This window comes from Fusarium proliferatum (genome assembly GCF_900067095.1).
Source record: "Fusarium proliferatum ET1 genome assembly, contig: FPRO_scaffold006, whole genome shotgun sequence".
NCBI classification, from domain to species: domain Eukaryota; kingdom Fungi; phylum Ascomycota; class Sordariomycetes; order Hypocreales; family Nectriaceae; genus Fusarium; species Fusarium proliferatum.
In genome coordinates this window covers 611,484-634,504 of record NW_022194795.1, presented here as the reverse complement: position 1 = coordinate 634,504, position 23,021 = coordinate 611,484, and the positions used below count along the sequence as shown (strand labels likewise).

Below are 23,021 nucleotides of genomic sequence, written 5' to 3'. Positions count from 1 at the left end.
ACCCAGTATCTATGTGCAGGTGGTAGAGGCATCACAGGTGAAAGACAGAGTGGTGAGTAATAAGATATCAAGTTCGACACGGGGTCTACCATGAGCCATATCTAGATAGTCTAAAGCTCTGGATTTATTTGTGAAAGACTCATGTCCATAAACATATCCTCATATAATAGAACATTTACTTCCCTCTGGTATCTCGCATCGTTTACGCCAGTGCATTGACCCGTTACTTGGTTCCCATCCCATATTATAGCGCCATCATAGCAATAGCGGCTTTAATCTTCCCCCATTAGCTGCCAGAAATTCGCCCAAAATTCATCAAGCACATAAAAATCAAACAGCAACATACACACCACTTTTACCTCTTGGCTGCCACTCGGCATCCGTTCTTCGAACACAACGCTAAAGCATACAACTCCATCCACTCCTCACCATCCCTCGACTCGATCTCACTATAAGCCTGCGCCATCCTCGCCACAACATAATGCGTTTCCAGAAGAGCGTACTGTTCTACAATCCCACGTTAGCGTTGCCCATCCCACATTCTCCCAAAACTTACGACCAATACACGCGCGAGCACCGCCGTTGAAGGGTAAATATCCCCAGCCAGGTCTCAGGTCCTTCCACCTCTCAGGGGCAAACTCTTCGGCCTTGGGCCCGAAAACATCCTCGTTGCGATGCATGGCGTATACGTTGTAGAACATGGCTGTTCCTTTGGAGACGAAGAGTGGTGACTTTCCGTCAATGCCGCCACCCCGGGGGATGGAGGTGTCTCGCACTGCGACGCGGGCGTTGGTGGGAATGACAGGATGCAGCCTCAGCGCTATTGGAATGTGAGAAACGGTTTAGGGCTGAGATGCGGAAGGGTGGGCTTACATTCGTTGACGCACCATTTTAGGTAGGTCATGTCTTTGAGTTGACTTGCAGTAGGGGGCTCTTGACCAGCAACACTTAGAACCTCATCTCGGAGCTTTGCATAGATCTCAGGCTTCTTGGCCAGGAAGAAGAATAGATTACCAAGAAGACCCGATGTAGTGTCCCGACTTGCAAGCAGGATGTGTAGGATATGATGACTGAGCCCCGTTCTGTCTTTCGCAACATCCATCATCTCTGTCAGGAAACTGCTGCCTGAGCCATCCTCGGACTTGTTCAGGGACTCTTGAATGAAAGCATCGAGATACTCGTACACCCTCTTTCTCGCCCTCTTAGCTGCAAAGTTGAATTTGAGGGAGTGGAGTGGACCAAGCTGCATTTGTTGGATGATCTCTTCGGAGCAAACCATGTAGTCATCGACAAACTGCTGTTCCCGAGTGTGATCTGCATTTTGGATAAGCATATTGGTCGAATGTCCCATGAGGAATTCCGTAGAGACATCCATGGCAAGAGCCAGGAAAAGAGGTTGGAGATCAACTTCAGAGCCATCGGTAGGGACATGCTGAAGGAAAGACTGGAAGTTTCGTTCGAGGGTGTCTAGAAAGGGAGCCGGATTGTCTTTCCTGAAACTTTGTCTCAGTACAGCCCGGGCATGCTTCCAAGGATGGCCTGATAGAACGAAGATGCCCTGGCCAAAGATATGGCCAATGACTGAAGTTCTAAACTCGGGAAGATCAAAGTCATGATATGCAGTAGCAAGGATTTGTTTGATGTTCTGGGGATCGCAAGTGTATACGCATTGCCAAGACCACCTCTTCTCGATGTAAGTAGTACCCATCTCCTTGAAGGCTTGCCAGCTACTGTCGAGATATCGTTCAGGGGGCTTTTCAAAGAAGACCTTGTAAAGGAAATCGAAACCAATAATGGGATCTTTCACGGCCACTTTGCTAGTAGCTTCTTTACAGCCCTGAGCTTGTGCAAGTCTCCATCTTCCAAGACAATTCTCAAGTACACGAAGAGGAACAGGGAGAAGGAGAAGAACGATAGCGGCAAGCAAATGGTGCTCTAGAAACTTGATCAGTAATAGACTGAACATGATGAAAGAGGCTGAAGTTGACAGTCTCAGGGGAGTGTAAGTCGGATTGATAGAAGTGGAAGGAGGCTTGGGCAGCCACGTCCAAAGGGGGAACTGAGAGGTAAAGTACAGCAAAGGAACCAAGTAAAAGCCCTCAAATTATCCCCGAACTTTTGGATCAATGTCCCAGATCTAGAGCACAAGAAGTCAAGGGACATACAATGCGTACGCCCCCTTTTATTGAGGTTGACCATGCGGATCACTTCCCAGGCATTGCCTTGTAATTTATTGTATTGTATTGTATTGTATCGTACTGTTTTGGTTGGACTGCTCCTCGTCGTGCAGTCCTAGGCGCCACGATATAATGCCATTATTCCAAAAACAGAGCTCGTAGCAACCCCGGAGCCTGTTCATTACGACGATATACTCTCTATGAGCGTTTATTGGAGCTGTTGGCTCTCCAATCAAGCCGTCTATTTAGGTCGAGGCTTAGAACAGGATCCCTAGTATACGTTGCCCCCACAGCAGACAGACGTGTGCTGTCTGCTGTCGCTGTCACTAACAATACCACCTGCAGTGCGACGGAGAAACAAGAAACCCGAATCATGGATCTTTATTCATTGATCATTATCCTCCAAGTAGCTTCGGGGCCTGGCGTAGATCGAAGGGGTGATAGGACACTCAGGCTTGTATCAGGAGAGCAGCCCACACACCGGCTGTGCTGATAATTCCTTGGTCGGTTGATATCATCAGCTGAGGATATTGCATTCCCCGTCCTATGAGGTCAGCGCCACTGGTGACACGGGTGATGACAGATTCTATCTTGGTCAGGGGTATGAGAGGAACCCGGGAACTGACAGCGGTGCAGAGCATGGGCATGAGCATGAGCACGAAGCATGAACACACTTAGGCAAGGCGAGATTCAGATGCGGCACAGACCGAGACAGGGTAATGTATCTCACCATGAGACATTAACAACTTACAGGAGCTTTCCAGAAGTTGTGTCATATCAAGATACACTCCAATATTTAGACCCGAATACCTCGGCACAGTAAATACTACCCATGCTGATATGCAGATTGAGGCTTTTGGGACCTAAAGACCTGCCTAATTCTATGTCTACCGTGTTAAAAGGATGGACCACGCCACCAGAGACCGCAGAGAAGAAACTATAACTAACAGAGACACGACTGCACTCGAGGTTACAGAATAGTAATATCCTCTGTCTTGATATGTCTCGCCCATCAATGTCTCGGTTTGAGGACTGGATCTTGCCTTGACTGCCGCTAGTAACCCGCAATGTTTTAGTCTGTCTTGTGGAGAATTGCATCGTGTTTAACTACTGCATGTCAATGTCATAAATATCTTTTTAGGCGAGGCGAAGGCGGCTCGGGACGGGACCCTCGGAGGTTGACCGTTTTCTTCCAAGGGTCTCCCCTGAAAAGACCGAGGCTTTAAAAGTTACTTGTTGGTACTCAAGGTTCACAAGGGTATGGGTGCATACAGGTGGAAAATAACATGGAGCAGCAGTCGGGCAGGCCCCAGGATTTGGGTCTGATAAGAGTCAGGATTCGTGATATGTCAATATCAGATTGAAACAATTGGAAACGTGAAGAATTGATGTTCCGGCTGACAACAAGGCAGAAGCGGCCTCACGGCAGATTACGGCGATCATCCTGTTTCTCAAACGTCTGGATTAGTACTATTGTCTCAGATATACTGTCTGAGTTCGTACTTGTCCAAGCACGCACACGCCCACGCCCCGTGCTCAAAGATCCTGCAACCTGAGAGGTCATGGACAAGACAACAATAGCGGCAGCAGCAGAGCAGAGTAGAGCAGAAGCAAGACCCTGGGAGAGCTGATGTCGTGCTCCCAGACGATAATACATGCGGTTCCGTCGTTGGCTCACAGGGCGAGTGGCTGTAAACCCGAGGTAGTGATTGGGCCGAGCGCCATCTGTGCTACTGTAATGAGCTCTCTCCGACGTGTACAGTGTCAGCCGGGTTCGGGCGGACCAAGCTGTCGGATCCTTCTATTTTCTGCTGTGGTTTGTTGTATGTACCTATGTTGAGGTTGCATTGAACTCTGTTGGAATGATCTTACATGGTTAACGAGTCAAGCCAGTCTCGTAGCGCAGTGTTGGTGGTGCCTAGTGAGTTAGGTATAGCACAGTAGTGTTTGGTCCCTAGTGTCGAATTGGGTAGATGCTGTACACTCTGAGGACCGTCTGCTTTTGTTTTTCAGCAGCTGACTTCTAGGGATCGTATTTAACCCTGCAATATTCCCTTCATGGCCCTTTACTCTAGGTAGGTATGCTGATCATCTCTTGTTGGTCTCTGTACCACTTACATGCGTGTTCAATATTCGTTTCTTTGATTCAGCCTCTTTTTTCCCTCCCACCTTCTCTTCCCTTACCTTCCCTTCCCCTTCCTTACCCTTCCCACGCGTTGCTTTTTCTTCACCTAAACACCATCCTACCTACCTACCTACCTACCTACCTACACCTCTTGGCCCACCCACACTATGGAGCCAATTGTCTCACAGGATGGTAACTCGATCGACGCCTCAAACGACGAGTCTACTATTTCCGAAGTATTTGGTCATCCTATTCTCGACTTGCATCTCACGCTTTGGGATCTTTTCCAAGATGCTGCCCATTTGAGCCCAGATGCAGATGCCATTGTCTCGCTTTGGCAACCACACAATCACTTGTCAAACGACCAACACCAAGCACTCACTGGCACTACCGAGCCATACCTAAGATGGAGCTATTCGCAGCTTAGAGACAAGGCAGAACGACTCGCCGAATCCCTAGAAAGGTTGGGCTGTCGAGAGGGCATGCTACTAGCCGTGGTTCTTGGCAACTGTGCTGAATGGGGTCTCTTCTTCTGGGCAGCGGCCAAGCTTCGCATGGCTTTTGTGCCTCTTGATGCAACCGTTCCTCTAGATGCAAAGAAGACGATCCTATCCGTCAAGCCACATGTGTTGGTGGCACAAGATACAAAAGGCGCAAAGGCTCTCGACCTTTCTGACGCCCAGATTCCACAGTCCAGTATATGTATACTGTGTACAGAGAGCGACCTCGATAGCTGGCACACGCTGTCTGCTCTTCTGAAGCCTACAGAGCAACTAGACCCAACACACACGATCACAGATAGTGTTGACTACAACCAAGACGAAGACCCAGCACTAATCATCTTCACAAGCGGAACAACGGGCGAACCCAAAGGATGTTGGCACACGAACCGCAATCTCATCTCCCAGTGCTGCGACTTTGACCCCGAAGTCAACGCCATGGGGCCGTTGAGATGGCTTATCCATACGCCCGTCTCCCACGTCTTCGCCATCAACAACGCTCTCCGCGCATGGCGCTGGAGTGGCACTGCTGTGTTTCCCTCCAAGTCTTTCAACGTGGATGCCACTCTCAAGGCCCTTGTGCAAGAGCAGTGTTCCATCATGTCAGCCACTCCCACCCTCGTCAAAGCCCTCATGGCACACCCCAGCTTTCCCAGCGCAGATCAACTCGATCTTCGTATTGTCACCATCGGCGGTACGTCCATCGGCGCTGAAGACATTCGACTCTGTCGCGAAGGCTTGGGTGCCCAGATGGCCATCCAAGTCTTTGGCATGAGCGAGGGCGCTCCCATCATCACTTGGCAGCGATATGACCCTGATCTGGTAGACGGCTGGCATCCTGGTGTTGGCAAGGTTCTTCCAGGAGCGGCAGTGAGGATCTGCCGGCCCGAAACACGGGAAATACTACCTCGATCGGAGATCGGAGAATTACACATTGGCGGGACATCTGTCGTTACGAAATATTTCAACAGGGGTGTTGATGGGTCCATTTACACTGATGAAACGGGCAACTGGTTAGCCACTGGAGACCAAGCCAGGATCGACGAAAAGGGCGTCGTGTATATCCTTGGCCGGTACAAGGATTTGATTATTCGTGGTGGAGAGAACATTTACCCTATCAACATCGAGCGGGAACTCCAGCAGCTCAATGGCTTGCAGGTAGGTTGAACATAAATCCATGCATTCCCTGTGTCTAACTCTCCCGCAGGTTCAAGTCATCGGAATACCAGACGATCTTGCTGGCCAAGTCCCCGTTGCTATCGTCGTTTTACCCCAAGACATGACTAAAGCGCAAGTCATGGAAAAGGCAAGGAAAGCCGACCAACGCTATGCCCTCGACAGCGTTTACACCCTACAGGAGCTCGGACTAGAGAGGTTCCCGTTGACAGCTCTCGGCAAAGTCAAGAAACAACAGCTCAAAGCGCGAGTGTTGGAGCATCGACAAGCGAACAGCACAACCAAGACTCAACTCAGCAACGGAGCATCGACACCGCCTTTCGTCGACAAGTTGCTTGGCATCTGTGAGCAACTCACTGGTACTCGGCCCTCAATAACGGAGAGTTTCAAGTATCTCGCCGACAGCATTACTTTGCTGCGTTACTGTGACCATGTTCTTCGTATCTGTGGCCAAAGACTCTACCTGCAAGACTTTGTCGAGAACGATACAATCGAAAAGCAAGCGCATCTTCTATTGTCTCGGAAACTACAACAAGCTCGCCTTGTCGTTACCCCAGAAGTCACCCGGTATAATCCGCCCTCGTCCAAACAAGAAACTCGAACCTCCAGCTCCAGCTCTGGATTTACGAGTACCCCAGCCGAGGAGAAGGACACGTTCTTCTTTGCCAAACGAGCGGTAGTACGTGCAGGCTTCTCCCCTTCAGACATCGAAGACGTGCTACCGATCAGACATTCGCTCCATCGGACGGCGATTGGGTCACGGCCGCAGTCCTACCACAACCGCATGGTGTTTCGCGTTTGCAACGTTGCGCAGCATCAGATTCTGCGCGCCCTGCAAAAGGCGCTGGACTCGAGGCCGATGCTCAGGACGATTGTGTTCCCTGCCTCGAATCGTGTTCCGTTTCACGCTGTTCTTGTAACCAGCTCCGCACTAGTTGATCAGCTTGTTCACGAGGTCGAGGTTGACTCTGAGGACGATGCGTGGAACATCTTCAGAGACGATTCTTCGCCGGCGCATTCGTCGCCTTTTATGTTTCAAACTGATGTTGTAAGAACCATGTCAGATGGTCAGCTGTTTCTGAGTTTCACGTTCAATCACTCTGTTGTTGATGCGCTTTCCATCACTCAATGGTACCACGAGCTCGATCACTGGATTCAAGACATTAACACCGATATCCCAGCCTTGACCCCATTTCGGTTATTCTCCGACCTTTTCACGCAGTATGAAGACAGCGAGCCTGCGCGAAAGAACATTGCATTTCATACACGCAGACTTCGTGGCATCTCTCGCTTCAGTGGCGCCTTGTGGCCACCTCAGAAAGCTCCAGGCCTGCTTATTGCCAACGACGAAGGCTCTCCGCTTGCAAAGGAGCGTCGCCAGGTTCGCGATAAAGTCTGGAATGGCAAATGGGATACTCGCGCACACGAGTTCCAATACCCACGTTCTGGTCGAGTCCTTGCATTGTCGGGTCTCACAAAACTACAGGATGAGCACAACATTCATCCGTCACTTTTCACCAAAAGCGCCATAGTACTGTTCAATGTTCTCCAGACTGGTTCATCCCGCGCACTGCTCAACGTCTGGGAGAGCGGACGCTCTTGGCCTTTCATTCCGAAATGGATGGACAAGCTTCTTCCGCCAGCAATGAGTATTGACGGTCCTACCGTTCAGTGGGTGCTGAACATGACCGAAGTGGCTCGTAACGAGACTGTGCTCGAGTTCCTTCAGCGCTTGTTGGCTGAGAGCGAAGAGACAAAGGAGCATGAGCATGTTCCTTGGAACAAGGTTGTTCAAAACCTCAGTGACGAAGGGCCAGCTGCACTCGATGCATCATTCAGACAGTCTTTCGTCTGGGATGTTTCCCTAGCCATGAGTCTTGCAAAAGGACCTCAATCCGATTTCACTTCTCTCGAGCCCATTGCTCGCTATGACTGGCCTGACTGGTAAGCCCAAGCCTTCCTACTCGTGGACCTACAACTAACACATCGGATAGTGGATTTTTCTGGAACGCGTTTATGATTGATTCGATCAACTTGTACTTTATTGCTTCTTGGGACACGGCGCAAATGAACGACAAGGAAGTCGAACGACACTGCGATGATTTATCGGATGTAATGAGAAAACTGTGCGATGAATGCAACTGGGACAAGAAGTTGAGCGATGTGTTTCGATTATGAGTAATTATGGGATTACAGATGGGAAAACGAAGGAGTTGTTCGGGGTAAAGTATTGGGCGTGATGCTTCGATACATATGAGAGTTATGACGGGTATCATGATGGGGTCGCGGCAGAATATTGGGAGGCGTTGTCAATGTCTTTTCTGTCATTTATTTTCTAATCTTTTACATTTTGAGTCCCAAGTTTATGTCAATTTGTTCTATCCAGGTACCAAAGGGCAATTCGGCGCCCCTTAGACACCAATCCTATCCATGTCTAGACCTAATCAAAGCATACCTCAACAACCGCCGTGTTTCTATATTACACAAAGACCCATTCAATCCTCTCAAACTTTATGGCCCCGGTTCATAGAGGAGCTCTTAGAGTCCCGTTTCCAATATGAAGGATGCAGAGGACTCACCTCCCGGTTCGGATCAGGCCGGAACGTTGTCAGTTTTCTGAAGCGTGCAGTCGTGGTGAGTGGTTCAGGAACCGTTTCGGGAGCCCAGAGGTCACATTCCTCCCGATGTGTTTGAGTCCCATCTCTCTCGCTAAAAGCCAAAGCATCACTGACGATACCCATGACTTCAAGGACGATAGAGGAGCGAAAGTTCTCGTGACATAGGACATAAATCCACTCTGCTTTAAGCTCATCAGCAGTATTGTAGTCCTTCTTAGAGATGAACCTCTTGATATCATCATCCATGAGCGCAATAGCAGTGTGGATAATTCCGCAGTCTGCCGCTGGACTCGCTGGGCTCAGTTGAGGCTCGAATTCATTGTAGACATGCGAGAGAAAGTCTTCAAGGCGGAGAAGACCAGCCAAATCTCGAAATTTGAGTCCTCGATCCTCAGGGCGCCCCTTTTCGTCCTTTCTGATAGTCAAGTGACATGTCCAGAGCCTGTCCTTGTTGTTGGGACGCTTTACAGGAATTATACACCCGCAAAGCATCTTGGGTGACTTGCCACATGTCCCCATGTCGGTTCGGAGACGCAGTTCCAGAGCACGGAGACGACGACTGAGTGCTTGTAGGTGGTTTTCTACGAGGACTGGGTGATACTCTGGTCGAAGCTGGGGAAGCATGCGACCAACAACGACATCAAGCATCAGGTCAACTGCAGTTCTCAGAACTTCAATATCAGAAGTGACACAGTTCGGCTGCATTCGAAGCATAAGATCCCAAAATAGCTGGGTTGAAAGCCAAAGATCTTCGTATCGAGCTTTGACGTCGTCCATCTTTTCTCACTGATCATGAAACTTCTCCAGGAACTGTGGCCCCTGAAGGTTGAAATCTCGAGAAAAGTAGCCTGCGATCGGTGAGCGAAACTCTCTAATACTCAACAGCTGTAAGTCTGCAGGGCCACCAAACATACTCGCTGGACTGGCAATTCTCGAGTCGACGAGCTCTCGGAGGCTTTGATTTACTGCTTGCGGTGAAGAAATAGGTCGGGCTTCTTCGGTTTCCATATTTCGCTCAGAGCTCTGGGCCGGCTGTAGTGATTGTTCTCCTGGGAGTCTAAGATCTGGAGTAAAATAGCCAGTATCAGTTGAGCGAGGATCGGATATATGAGACAGTCTAGAGTTGTCAGGGGAGCCGAACATACCTGCCAGACTCTCGATTCTCGAATCAATGGTCTCTGTGCGAGGCAGATTCTCAGCCTTCGAACCAGGACGGGATCCTGACGCGATAGTAGTGTCTCCCTAAGAGCTAGATCTCGAGTTCATCTGGAATCAGGCTTGATAGAAGCTGAGATGGAAGATTCATGGGGGTTGGAGAGGGGATGCTTGAGAAGTTCAGACGGAACGGACTCGTCAAAGATTTCTGCAAACTTAGACTTTCTGGTAATACTTCGCTTGGTGGAATTTGAAGACTGGCGACTCAACTCGACACTCATTCTTGAAGGAATTTGGGTTGGGTTAAGTCCATTGGGGCAGTATGGGTTATGGCTTTATATACTCAGAGAGTGAGAATTGGCCTCTCAATCCTATAGAAACATGTGCATGTGAATTGTGAGTGTTTTGGGCTGGACAGATACTCGTTACCTTGAATATTGTCCCTCAGTTTAACATCATAACTTGCCCAGGTGAACCAGACCGTTCAGCAAAGAACATCGACCACATTGACATTTCTACCATACGTTCTCACACAAATCATCTTTACGACTAAACTAGCTTCACATTCATAGGACATTAACATAATCATCAAATGGCAGTAGTCCATCTGTTGAACAAAAAGTAAATTCACAGCACTCTCTTCATGTTCAGGCCCTTTGTTCAAGTACTTTCCAGCTCACACTCCCGCTGTTCCCAACCTTCACCAAATCGGGCTTGTATAAGAATCTTCAGCTTCCCAACACAAATTATCTTGCCGCTTCCTTCACATCGACAACTTTGACAACAGAGCTGAAGTTTTTGTTTGCTTGTAGGCCTTGTCTACTGACGGCCGCTACCTCTTACCACACCTATCTGAATTCCAACAAGCCTCCAAAAGCTCCTTCTCCATACTGTGTCTGGAAGTTATTCAGTCCTTCCACTGTCACCGACATGAGTTATTCCAGCGGTCGCGAGCACTACCACGAACCTCTTCCCCTCCGTTCTGGGACTCGGCCACACCATACCCTACTCTTCTCGCAGCGTCCTCGCGACAACAGGCCTAAGCCCATCAATCTCAGTCTAGTCTCCAAGTTCGACGATTACGACCTCCCTGTTACTTATGCGTCACCTCCGGGTCCTACCACCGCAGAGTTACAAGCAGAGATCAACGCAGAGTTCGGCGCTCTGATAGGAAACAGGAGGCCGCCTGGGGGAGAAGATTTCCTACAACAGAGGGCTCGCCTTCGTCATGTCCCAAAGATCGAGCGTCCTTCGGTTAATATCCTGGAACCTCCTTCTCGGGGATATTGGGCGCCTCTCTCTTCAAGCTTTGAAATCCTCCCGTCCGAGGGCAGCGCATCACCAACTTCAGAATATCGTACTCCGGCGCGAATTCGAAAAAGCTTTCCCAGAACTCTAGACCTCGAATTGGCAGATCAATTTCAAGGACCTCCCTATGGAAGCAGCTCATCATCGCCTCAGTACAGTCCAGTGTCTTCATCTGACAGCGACAGTTCAGTTCTGTATATGCGTCCGATAGAGCGCGTTCCCCTTCTCCCTTCGACTGCCAGATCACCGATTGCTGGTATCGCGAGGCCATTTGATACGCTACAACCTGTGGCTCAACATCCCCACAGACGCAGTTCATACTTAAATGACCGCTATAGTTATTCAACTGGAGAGGAACACAGGCCATCCAAGGAAGACGCCAGGGAGACGTGGGGTCGCGCATGTCTCGACTGCTTGTTCTTCGGTGTCTTGTTGGTGTTATTCACGTTCGCTATCTTTTCGTATGCTTGCATCCTTCTTTTTGTTCTTCCGCAACTGGTCACGTCCATAACGAGCAGGGGATCATGATCAGAATCTGGGGTATGGTTGGACAGCTATGTGCATAGCAAAGTGGGCATAATACTTCGAAATTGCGTGGCGTTTGGTGTGTATTGGGGTTTATCAGCATTTGAAGCTCCCCATCAATAGACGGACCTAACTCGTTAGAACTACGAGGTAATAACTAAACAAAGTGTATTTGACTTGACCGGCCAGGGCTACCATCTTGTGAATGAGCAACCATATAAGTATATTGTGCTAATATATCCGCTGGTATCAAGCGCTGCAGCGCATGCTTCCCAATCTACTACTTGTACATGTTGCCAAATTAACATTAGACTTCTTTCTCCTCTTGATCTATCGCTTGTTCTCGTTTCCCGGTGCTAATCTCCATGCCCGCAGAGGTAGACTCTGAAGGTGCAACACCTTTGGCTTGATGTACCAGAAGAAGGTTGCAGCACCAAACAGGACACATAATATGTTCACTGTATAGTATCCGTCGTGGATCATGTGGCATGTTCCGCCGCCGGCCTCACATCTCTCCTTCTCAGACTGAACAGCGCATGAGAATGCATCTTTGATAAGTGTGCCCTTGATTGTCGTGGCATCTGACTTGCCAGGTTCGCACGTAGCCACAGTGAAGCTGTCAACGAGCCGGAGCACGAAATATCTAGGGAATGTGCCGCCCAGATTGCAAACACTGCAAATTGTTAGCTTAGTACCGGTGAGATATGAGTCAGGTGTTACTTACGTTGCAAGGAGTGTCATGTAAGTGCCGCCAATGACCGGGTCAGACACTCGCGCATGGAAAGCAGAGACAGCGACAAACATGATTGTGTTTGTGAATGTTGAGAAAAGGTGTTCAGCGATGACCACCAACAGATACCATGATGTAACTCCTTCATCGGGGAAAATAGCGACGACAAATTGGGCAGAGAGAGCAGCAACAAGTCTGCCCACAAATCCCCAGCACCAAAGGCGCATGGGTGTATACTTTTGCGACCACATTCCGGCATAGTAGCCCAGACCAATCTCGAATGGGAAGTCGATGAGAACTGTCAGTGCCATATTGTCCTTGCCAAAGCCCTTGTCGAGGAGCTTCAAGTTTGTAACGCCGTCGTTAGCCTGGAAGCCAATCTTGGCAATCAGATGAACAATGATAATGGTCTGGACGTTCTTGAGCTTGAGAATACCCCACATGATGCGGTAGACGTCCCAGACTCCATCTTCGTTCTGCGACTTGTCCTCCTTCTTCAAAAGGCCAAGTCCAACGGTGACAATGATGTATGACCAACCCCAAAACTTAAGATATCCCCCCAGTGAGAGAAGGCCATCATCTGAGGGAACCGCTCTGAACCACTTGTTGGCAAAGTCAGCAGCATTGAAGGCGAGGAATACAGTGTATGACATAAAGTGGCCTGCAGTGAGACCAACAGTCTGCGCAGTTGAAGCGTATGACACGTTTCCAGGGGTCAGAAGAGTGAGCGCCCAGCCGTCCACAGCGATATCCTGGGTGGCACACATGAGGACGAGAAAGAACCACCAAAGCATGAACGAGAACGCTGTCATGCCGCCAGGCTTACCAGCGGAGGCCATCATATCTTCCACATGAGATCCTAACCAGAGCATACCGAAGCCGGAGAGAAACTGAATCGGGACGATCCATGTCTTGCGCCGACCAATCTTGGGACTCCAAACGGCGTCCACGAAAGGACTCCAGAACAGCTTCAGAGAGTAAGGGTATGAAGCAAGACTAAAGATACCAATTTCGCTGTATGACATATGGTTCTTCAGCAAAAAAGGCACAGAGCCTGTGGCCAAGCCCATGGGGATGCCCTGCAAAAAGTATAATAGCACCAAGAGGAGAAAGTTCCTCTGGTCTTGTCGAGGAAGATCGAAGAAACCATGATTGTTAAGAGAAGGGGTCTTTGGGATCGGATCGTCGAGGGAAAAGGACTCGCTCTTGATGAAGTTGGCCGCAACGTTATCGACGTCTGGGTTGGCCGACTTGCGGCGCATCTCTACTCCGCTGCTCATTTTGCCGTTGCCGTTAAGATGATCGTGTCCATTCGCATCCTCTGCTTCTGTCTTGATCGTCAGGGGCGGCCGGGCGGGTTTGTTTTGAGGTCGTCGAGCCCTGGCGGTCATAGGGGCCAAGAGTAACGGGGTTCGGGACTACGGCACGTAACAGTATCAAGGAGTGGTAGTACCGTGGAAGGATGTAAAGGAGGGTTGAACGAATGCGACGAGGCGTCAAAAGCGTCAAAGTCAGATGCGGGTGGGTGCGAGATGTCTTGTCGTGACGTATAATATGGAGAATTTCAAGGATAGGGGGTCGCAAGTTGTGAAAAGCCAAGAAGTAGAATTCAAAGAGAAGTGAAGAATAATGTTTGAGTGAGTGAGCGAGAGAATGTACTGTAGTTGAAGGAATGAAGAAGAAATGGAAGACTTGTATTTGTCAGTTCCTGGAGTGCTGAGCTAGGTATTTTAGGCCAGTAAATCTGAAGCGGGCCTCAGATACAGAAGGTCACTGCTGGCGTGCGTTTCGGATACGGTTTGGCGTATAAAAAAAAAGGGAACCTGGCAGGCTCCCGCTACCGTGGCCTTTAATGGTGAAGTATGATTGGACTGCTTGCTGGAGATGGATCTAGGGTCTTGAATGGGAATAGGTAAGGATGATTCTTCTACCTGGCCTCTTTGCAAAGCTTCAGTGGCGAAAGATATCAACTACCTAGGTACGTAAGAGATATCTCAATAGGTGTCACGATAGCGGTCGGAATAATCTAAACCCTCTATATAACTTATTCAAACCGTTGAAATACCTAAACTGACCCTGAACCCAACAAGGTGCCACACTCACAAACCGCTGCGTGAACATAGCAGACTCAAACCCCAAAAGCCAAGGACTCTTCGGAACTCGCATCTTTCCAGAAGAGGAAGCGCGTCAGGGGTTGGCTGCTGATGATGTTCCGGGGTCACAGCCAATAAGAACAAGTCCGATCTGTCACTCGAGGATGACTTACAGATGGAGACCAAGCAAGACATTGGTTGACAGAAATGCTAACAAAGGTGCAGTAGCAATGTTATACGAGCCTAGATAGTCTGCTCAATAGATATTCAAAACTTCCATGAAATACTCACTTTGGCCTGTATTGCCTGCGTATTGAAAGTTATTATTAGAGATCACATGGTCATTCCATTCGATGCTAGTCAAAATTTGGAAACTTGATATCTCTTATCTTATCATCCCCCCAGTCACAGCTTCAACCAATGGTAGCCAGAAAACCAATTGTTTGTAAACAGACTGTAACAAAACAACATCATCAGCAACCCTACTCACCATCCCTTCATCCCATACACACTAGACAATCATGTCATCCGAACCAGCTGCTCCAACGGATAGTGAACTTCTTGATCAAGAAATTACAGCGCTTAAAGAACAAGGTCAGTCGTTGTCCACAATGGCACATCAAACATGATCTAATGCATTCAATAGCCGCTGCTTTGCGCAAGTCGCTCAAAATCGAAACATCAACAATTCTTGCTGCGCCCTCGACACAAGCTTTTCTCAAACCATCCAAGAATTCTCTATCATCTCGGAATATCCCATCCCGTACGAAGCTACTGAGCGAAGCCGACAAACAGAAAGCATATAACCAGCAATGTCTTTATCGCATAGGCAGCTCTGTCACTGCTTTCAAGGTCCAAGACCCTGATCCCAATGCAGTTGACGGAGGGCATGTCCTTGGCTTGCGCTTCGAAGTCATGTCCAAGAGCCAGTTCCTGCTCCCTTACTATGTCATGCTTAACAGGCCATACTTCAATTCCAAATACCTGCGCATCCACCGCAACACTCTGCCCTCTGCGATACCCATAGCCGGCTTGGCAGCCCGTTATCTTCCGGCACCACGGCCAGAGAGCGATAAGTCTCCTCAGCAAAATCTCGATCGTTTCGTCAGGGCGCTCCGAAGAGAAGTCGTGCGGTATCACAACCGACTTGGTATCTCTGCGGACCTGCGACGAAGCCTCGGATTGCACGACAGGGTGGACGATACGGTTCTGCCTGATGACATTGTCGAGGTTGGAATAGCTGATATTGAGGCCAAGCAGATTCGATTCTCTTGGGCTGATGATCGAAGTGGCAGAGTTGTTATGGACAATGACGGAAGGGTTGTCAAACTTATGATGTTTGGCAGAGAAGGCCGTGATTGGGAGACAACGAAGGAGCTCTACGGAAAGTATGAGCGGATCGAAGACGTGGCCAAAACCCTCCAGTCATATGTCAATGGCTGAGATCCGAGGTCAACGATAAGTCACCTTGGCCATCAACTAGATTTTGGTGTGACGCACTGAGCTCTTCTTCAGTAAGGTTTCAAGTACGAAGAGGGATCTGCATGATACGGTTTTCCCGGATCAAAGGTGATCTGCTTCGGGAGTGGGATCGATATGAACTCAGCCAGCTACAAACACTACTTTGCATGACAGCGAACTGAAGTAGCCGTTATCGCCGCCCCTTCAAGTGTTAGGCTCTTCGACACCTTGAGAACCCAGCACTAGAGAAGCGGTGTCAGGAGGGGTATGATACAATGCAAGCCACAGGGATCACAATGCATTGCACATACTTATCAACCGAGGAAGGGCATTATGATGCTTACCACCTACCGGGGGCCTGGCACTGTCGACGTGTTGCGCCTGAGACACCTCGCATGGGCTGTTGAATTGTCGGTGTGTCAGCAAATATGGGCAACAACGCCAACTCAAGCACCAGGCTACACGGAGTAGCACGGTGCTTGATTCACCGACAAGACTGGTCACTGTGTTGCGTGGATAAGTGCGCTATTGAGAATCCGAATAAGAGAATATTTCGAGTCTCGGATTCCTGGAGTCGTGGTGGAACTCTGCCCTGTGTGATGATGCTTCAGTATCACCGAAATAAATAGCTCAATTGATACACGGCCAGACGTAATTCTAGTCAGCTACCTCATGCCCACTATCATTACAGTAGAATGAGCGGATCCTAAACTTTCGGCATGATGGCTTACACCATTTCAGCAGAGGCCAATGCTAATAGGCGAGATTTGGGAAATACGCCATGGCCAAGAATATCTTCAATGGCGCCGCACATCTTGTGGCAATAAATACAAGTTAGCTCTTTGACAACTCATGCAAATACCACACGCCACGCTTCAGGTGTTGGCAGAATCTTTGGTCTAGCATGGTCAGCAAGCGAACCGTAGACATACCAGCTGACATACCTCAATCTTTCGTGTGCGCACTTATCCCTTCGTATTCCTCCGTTGCAGTGCGTGATTCTCCCGTGTTCACCAATCTAACGGCTTCTTTGCCGTCAGTGCAGCCCCAGAACCAAGTGGTTCATCCCTCTCCAACCTAACCCCTGTCTCGTCGTCCAAGATGCTCCTATCTATCTTCCACATAGCGACTTGCTCATCCACAATCTCCGTCCATTTCCTCACAAGTGGATGCGCATCAGCTACATCTGAGAACACAACATCTTCAGCCCCCGTAGCTGGAGTGACTTCATATTTCCAGTTACCATCTTCGGACCAATACTCAGGCGTGAACAAGCCTTGTGTACTGAGTTCTTCCCGTGCTTGTTTCAGCAGTTCGGCGATCTTGGAAGAATCTGCTTCGTTAAGACCACGAACCGCTTCATTGACGCCTTCGAGCAAGCCCAGAATTTGACCTGCTCTCATGCCAACGCTTGCACCAAGACTGAACCCCTCGTCAAATCCAGCTTGAAGACTGCTTTCTTTTGAAACGGTAATACCCTCGCGGTACCCAGCAGTTGTGTGCTCTGTTTGCAAACGGCGAATATCTGAGGGATGTGATGCCGCTGACTCATCATCAGGGCGTAAATCAGTGGGAGATGAAGGTCCCGAGCCAAAAACGTCGTCTAGAGCATCATTGGTAGCTGCAGAATCCGCTTGAGGTTCGTCCTGAGGACGAGCAGTATACGCCTCGTCAATCATTTGCTCGACTGGTTGAAAATGCATGGTTGACATTGAAAGTGATAAAGGTTTAGGGTACGTGGGTTGAGTACAGATAAAATATTATTTGACGTCGTTTGAGTGGGCGGGGACTCTTTGAGTGGCGCCAAGAGGTAAAACCCTTGTATCTGCAGGAACTGAGGGATGATCAACCTTGGTATCTTGGGCTTATAAGCTATTCGTGTAAGAGGTCAGTTTCGTAGACGAAGGCCTTATTCTTAAGATTTTCACATGAGGTCGTGCGCTATAAGTTTCTGAGCCTGGAATAACCCGATACTCTGAAAAATGGCATGTTAAATTGGGGAAAGCTTGGTAATCATCATTCATCATGGCTAATCCTATTCTGCCAACCTGCACATACTACGAAGGATCATAACGTTTACTATGCTGGCCAAGTACCGAGACATTATCCAGATAATACCATCATTCTAAGAAGCCACAGCTTGCTCACCAGGATGTGCAGGCATCCTTTCCTCGGTGTTCAATGGCTGCAACATGTGATATTTCTCGCGGAGATAATCCTTCTGATTCTCTCTCATCAACCCCAATTCTAGCAAAAAGTTGACCACGTAAAGAAAGTCCTTGACGTGTGGTCGCAGTCCATCCTCTGCTTGGCTGTGCCCTGAGGGTAGAGCGAGGACGTCGGCAATTGTGCTGGCGATCTCAAAGAGCTTTTGTATGATACCGCTGCCTTGCGTCGCTATACTCACAATACTATCCAACTGGCCGACCAAGTTGCGGAGTTGTATTGATAATCGAGACGCCGGGAACTGCAGCGATAGGCCTTCGTGGGTCGTATCTGAAGACCCTGAATGCAAAAGCCCTTGGGAGAGTGCTAATTGCCAGAGCAACGTGCGAAGCCAGAGTCTAGTGATGAAGAGATCCGCGCGCTGTAGTTCTGTGAAACCTGCGTGTCCCTCGGAATGCATCCTTGCCTCGGCTGCTGCAGCATTCATCTCAGCTTGGTCAAGCTGCACCTGCTTGCTTTCAATCCACTGCACCGTCAACCCGCCGATTGCACCTCTTTGAGACTGCCAGCATGCGAGGAATGTCTCATCCAAGGTTAGGAAGAGTTCTATTAGGCAGTTGAAGCCCACTCGAATATGTTCTGGTGTAGAAGAGTCCGGTGCTGAAAGATTGGTGTGTAGAGGTCCCATGATACTGGGGTAACCATCAGCGATGGTGAGGAACCTCTCGTGGATGTAGGCTTCCCAATAGACTTGCTGAAATCGGGCCATGGGATATGGTGTCCGAGTAGGATCTGGTAATGTGCGCTGGTGAGCCTCCATGATCTGAATTAGCGATATAGCTTCCCGGATGAAGCTGAAACTTCTGTCGAGTCGAGGCAGTCCCATAGTTGATATCTCGAGATAGATGCATGTCACGATGCGCTTGATATTGTGAGGCATTACCTCCTCTACACGTCCTGGACCGTGGGAGCCGACGGCAGCACGGTGTTGTGCTTCGAGACTATGATATACCAGGTTGTTTATTTGCGCCGCTACACTACCATGTGAGTTGTCCGCGGTTTGTGATAGAAATGTTGTAACAGCTGCATAGGCGTATATCAGAGCTGCATCCTCGAAGTTGTGATGCATCATTGATATTGACCTGACTATTTCATCAGGCGTGATGGCAGGGCTGAAAGGATATACAACCTTCTCAAACTCGGGCAGCAGCGAGTGAAAGAAGCCAGTGGTGTATGCCTCAGAGTTTGGCGAATAGGGGCCTGAAATCGCTGAACCAGGGCTACTCCCTGGCGGCCAGTCGCTAGCCGCATGAGGCGTTGAGTGGACTGCCGAAGGAGACACGGAAGCGCTTGGCGAGAGTGCATTTGGCTGTTGGTGCTGGAGGTTTGCCTCTCTGGCCTGGGCTACAAGACGCCCGCGCTTCGGGTTCTGGCGTTTCCTTGGGGCAGTGGATCTGATGCATTGCACATCAAACTGGCGGCATGGCGAGCAGGGGTTTCCATCGTCGCATTTGACCTTGCGTACTCGGCAGCCATGGCAGGCGGGCATCGCGAAGGGGCAATAGTATGAGACAGTGCAGAGGTCGATATGTATAAGAAGTCACAAAGAGTGGAGGTCAGTGTCTGCTTGTCTGGCCCGGAGACAAGGCGCGTTTAATTTAGCACGGAACAGATGGATGGGGTCAGGTCACGTCTGAGAGCCGAGCTAAACACTTGTGGAAGGCAGACAACTTGTGTCACGTGAAGGGAGCGAGCATCGTCATCTAAAGGTATGTGGCTGACATTGGAATGCCAGAATAGCAATTGAAGCTATTCATTCAGTCAATTGTCATGAGTGATAGTCTCATAGGACACTTATTAGCTGCCAAATAGTGATCGGAATAGTGGTGGAGTTCTCTGTCGAGCTAGGTGCTATAGATAGCTGGGCTGTAGTTTGAGCCGTTGACTCGCGTTCAGCAAGGACATAGCCAGATAGCACGCTCCCCTGATTCTAATTCTGATTCTGATTCTGACTCTCAAACTCTTATACAAAGTTTATGGGACGCTGCGTCTCCTAAACTTTAAGTAAATCAATATTGCGAGTCATTGATATGAAATCTTGAACACGATAGGCTGTTGGGTGGTTGCTCCTCATGCACATTGCTTTTTGGTGGTAGATCTCGCGTACATGGTTGGTGCAGAGATAGCATGAACCTGATCCAGACCCCTTGAGTTCATGAGCAAGCATGAATGTCACTCCAAGTTAGATGTGTATGATTCGGTTTGTTCATGAGATGAAACTGAACTACAATCTTTGGTCGATGCTGGCGATGCTGAAAGCTCAATCAAGGTTGGCCGATAATATTACTTTTGTCGTATTTCACATGATCTCATTAGCCAATTGTCCCTTACAGGACGGTTTATAGCCGGAGACATTAACCCGAGGATATTAACAAGGCGGTGTCCTGATATTGAAACATTATCTACCCACAACATGCACATATTGCTCTGTCTCGACTTGTTTCATCCTGCACCGCATAACATGTGCTGATAAACCTCCTATTTCAATATGTCGTAGCTTGCAACACCCTTGGTGCAACATCATACACTGTACATCACAAATCGCCTGGCAGGGTTGACTTGTTGGGAAACATTCTGGAACTGTAACCCAACGGCAAAAGAACCCACAGGCCACAGCAACCATGTTTCTTTTACGAGCCTCGTTGTCCAAAGCGGATCTTGTCCAATCTGACATCTCGGCCGGTAGTGGTACGGTTACACATCACATCCCTACTGAAGAAAAATAACAGGCGGTCTGGGATGCATAGTTCATCTGTCATGGGTTTTTCTCCATCACGGGCTTCCAAACCCTATTCCAGATTCCCAGCCAGCACACAATTTTCCTTCGCCTACTGTCATCAACCTTACAGGTGGACGCAGTTTTGATCCTGAAACCCTGCAATTCCCCCGGTAGCAATACCAGCTAGGCCACCAGTCCCAGTAGCAACAGAAGCTAGCTAGCTCGTCGGCACCAGAGCCACGGTTCTGAGTCTGACGCTGCCGCGGTCCGGGGGCTACGGGGAATGTGATCCCTGCGTCCGGACAGGACACGCCTGGGCTGGGTTGGGCTCAACTCGTGCTAGACAGCGTGTCTGTACATATGGATGTTGTTTGCCAACGACTTCTAACTTAGACAGAGAAGCGGTCGACTTGTGATGTGTGTATCCGTAGATCACACCCCCAGCATCTTTGTTTGCAACGTCCGGTCCCTTTTTCCTCTCCCCCTCGACGCGGCACTTGCACGGCATCTGTCGAACCCCCAAACCACCTTCAGTTCAGATTTGCCTCTGATCGCATGGCGAGCAGGGATTCCTCTGCAACGGTCTAGCACATCCTATCGAGAAATGAGCACCGCCGCCCCGGGTGATCTGACTCTTTCGGTTCCATGTACCGTGGAATTAAGGAACCCACCCACCACAGTCAGGATCAGGGTCGGGGTCGGGGTGGGAAAATAAAGAAAGGGAAAAAAGGAGGACGGGTATGATGGAGACTGCACCATTTGGTTCTTAGTTAGGATTCGGAATTCCAAAAAGACTAAGACAGGACCGTCCTCATGGAACGCACTCCGATTGGCAATGTCATACTCTCAGACCCTTCTTCATCAACGAGCGCCGTTTAGAAAAAGTCTGTCGTATTGAGCACCCTTTGTCAAGATTGCTGTTTGTTCATTGCCAGTGACATTATCAATGACCGAGGTGAAACTCGTTGGCCTTACACTGCTCGAATAATACAGTAGGGAGAACATCTTGAGAACGTCTTGTCGGTCGGTCTGTCAAATTTGGAGGCTCGCGTGGCCCCAGAATGCCAATCTTGACGTGTCGCAGTTGTTTGCCCCCAAACCTGTCAAATGTCGGAGGAATAATACCTTACCCTTACCCATAACCACCCATGCCTTGCTTCACTTTGCTTCACTTCACTTTCCTTCACATGGCTAACCGTACTCGGGAAACCTTCCTTGCCACTTAGACAATCCCAATTCCCGGAACCTCATGAACAGTATCCGAGCGATCGGCAGAGGCACGGGTCCGTGGACCTGGGATGGTTTAGCAGGCCTAGGCAGGCTACAAGGCCGAGCAGCAGTGTTGCCGTTGGTGCGATGCCAGGCGATGCGATAGGCAACGGAGGATGGTGGGAACCCAAAAACTCCAGACGGCCGTTGGTGTTTACTCCCGGTTGGCTATCTCGTCTCGACTGACTGGCAGGGCTGTGACAGGCGGCTGGGTCTTTATTAGTGTCCCCGGCTGAAATAATAACGTGGTCATGACCGTAGCTCGGGAAATGAACTGGCTCGTGCGAAGGAGATTCTTGGCTAGGCGATGGATGGATGGATGGATGGGTGAAGAGAAAGGGGTCTTGTAACAGTAACAGTAACTACACCAATTACACGATAATCTGCAACATCAGCCAGCAATGGATCCATGGTTAGCATGAAGAGCTGGAGACTCTAATAGACCAGCTCAGCTAAAGGCTAGGGCCAACCCGAAGCGGTGGGCATACAGACGTCACTCGACTTAGATTGGGAGACAAAAATCGATGCAACACGGCCTGAAGAACCGGGGAGACGTGTACTTGCTTGACACTTTTGTGCAGCAGCGCAGCTGGTGCGGTGTGGTACTGGTATGACATGGGATGATGAGAGTTAGGTTGCGAATACGCTTTTTGCTTCTGTTATTGTATTGTACCTACAGTACAATACAGTACAGTACAGTAGTTGATCTAAATTCTAGGTATTGCTTTTTCGTTTGAATCCGTGTTTTTGCCTTTGTGTTAAGTCAAGTAATTAATAAATGGATTGACTCTTTTTTTATCCTTTGTTGGCTCCCTGTTTTTGATCTTGTCTCAACCAGAATGATGTGTCGTTCGGATCAGTGACAGCCATGGCGACTTGTCATAATGCCACACCGAGAAATGCCATCATAGCTGAATCACTCACCGTCCCTTTTTCTTC

The 23,021-nt window shown here is 49.2% G+C and overlaps 8 protein-coding genes across 8 annotated transcripts; 3 read left to right on the top strand and 5 right to left on the bottom strand.

The window, feature by feature from the left end:
- Positions 1-355: 355 nt before the first annotated feature.
- FPRO_09287 (uncharacterized protein) lies at positions 356-1,966 on the bottom strand (the record flags this gene model as incomplete). The annotated part of the gene is made up of 3 exons (XM_031232664.1): positions 356-507; positions 557-820; positions 874-1,966. 3 exons carry the CDS (start codon positions 1,964-1,966, stop codon positions 356-358), a joined length of 1,509 nt encoding a protein of 502 aa, XP_031082578.1.
- Positions 1,967-4,469: 2,503 nt separating this feature from the next.
- FPRO_09286 (uncharacterized protein) lies at positions 4,470-8,156 on the top strand (the record flags this gene model as incomplete). Its single annotated transcript, XM_031232663.1, has 3 exons — positions 4,470-5,960; positions 6,010-7,922; positions 7,973-8,156. 3 exons carry the CDS (start codon positions 4,470-4,472, stop codon positions 8,154-8,156), a joined length of 3,588 nt encoding a protein of 1,195 aa, XP_031082577.1.
- Positions 8,157-8,482: 326 nt separating this feature from the next.
- FPRO_09285 (uncharacterized protein) lies at positions 8,483-9,373 on the bottom strand (the record flags this gene model as incomplete). Its single annotated transcript, XM_031232662.1, has 1 exon — positions 8,483-9,373. The coding sequence occupies one exon, from the start codon at positions 9,371-9,373 to the stop codon at positions 8,483-8,485; it is 891 nt and encodes a 296-aa protein (XP_031082576.1).
- Positions 9,374-10,681: 1,308 nt separating this feature from the next.
- Positions 10,682-11,587, top strand: FPRO_09284 (uncharacterized protein; the record flags this gene model as incomplete). Its single annotated transcript, XM_031232660.1, has 1 exon — positions 10,682-11,587. The coding sequence occupies one exon, from the start codon at positions 10,682-10,684 to the stop codon at positions 11,585-11,587; it is 906 nt and encodes a 301-aa protein (XP_031082575.1).
- Positions 11,588-11,914: 327 nt separating this feature from the next.
- FPRO_09283 (uncharacterized protein) lies at positions 11,915-13,705 on the bottom strand (the record flags this gene model as incomplete). The annotated part of the gene is made up of 2 exons (XM_031232659.1): positions 11,915-12,257; positions 12,309-13,705. 2 exons carry the CDS (start codon positions 13,703-13,705, stop codon positions 11,915-11,917), a joined length of 1,740 nt encoding a protein of 579 aa, XP_031082574.1.
- A 1,223-nt stretch (positions 13,706-14,928) lies between these two features.
- On the top strand, positions 14,929-15,850 carry FPRO_09282 (uncharacterized protein; the record flags this gene model as incomplete). The annotated part of the gene is made up of 2 exons (XM_031232658.1): positions 14,929-15,001; positions 15,054-15,850. The coding sequence occupies 2 exons, from the start codon at positions 14,929-14,931 to the stop codon at positions 15,848-15,850; spliced, it is 870 nt and encodes a 289-aa protein (XP_031082573.1).
- Positions 15,851-16,878: 1,028 nt separating this feature from the next.
- On the bottom strand, positions 16,879-17,571 carry FPRO_09281 (uncharacterized protein; the record flags this gene model as incomplete). Its single annotated transcript, XM_031232657.1, has 1 exon — positions 16,879-17,571. One exon carries the CDS (start codon positions 17,569-17,571, stop codon positions 16,879-16,881), a length of 693 nt encoding a protein of 230 aa, XP_031082572.1.
- A 422-nt stretch (positions 17,572-17,993) lies between these two features.
- On the bottom strand, positions 17,994-19,583 carry FPRO_09280 (uncharacterized protein; the record flags this gene model as incomplete). The annotated part of the gene is made up of 1 exon (XM_031232656.1): positions 17,994-19,583. One exon carries the CDS (start codon positions 19,581-19,583, stop codon positions 17,994-17,996), a length of 1,590 nt encoding a protein of 529 aa, XP_031082571.1.
- Between the last annotated feature and the right edge of the window lie 3,438 nt (positions 19,584-23,021).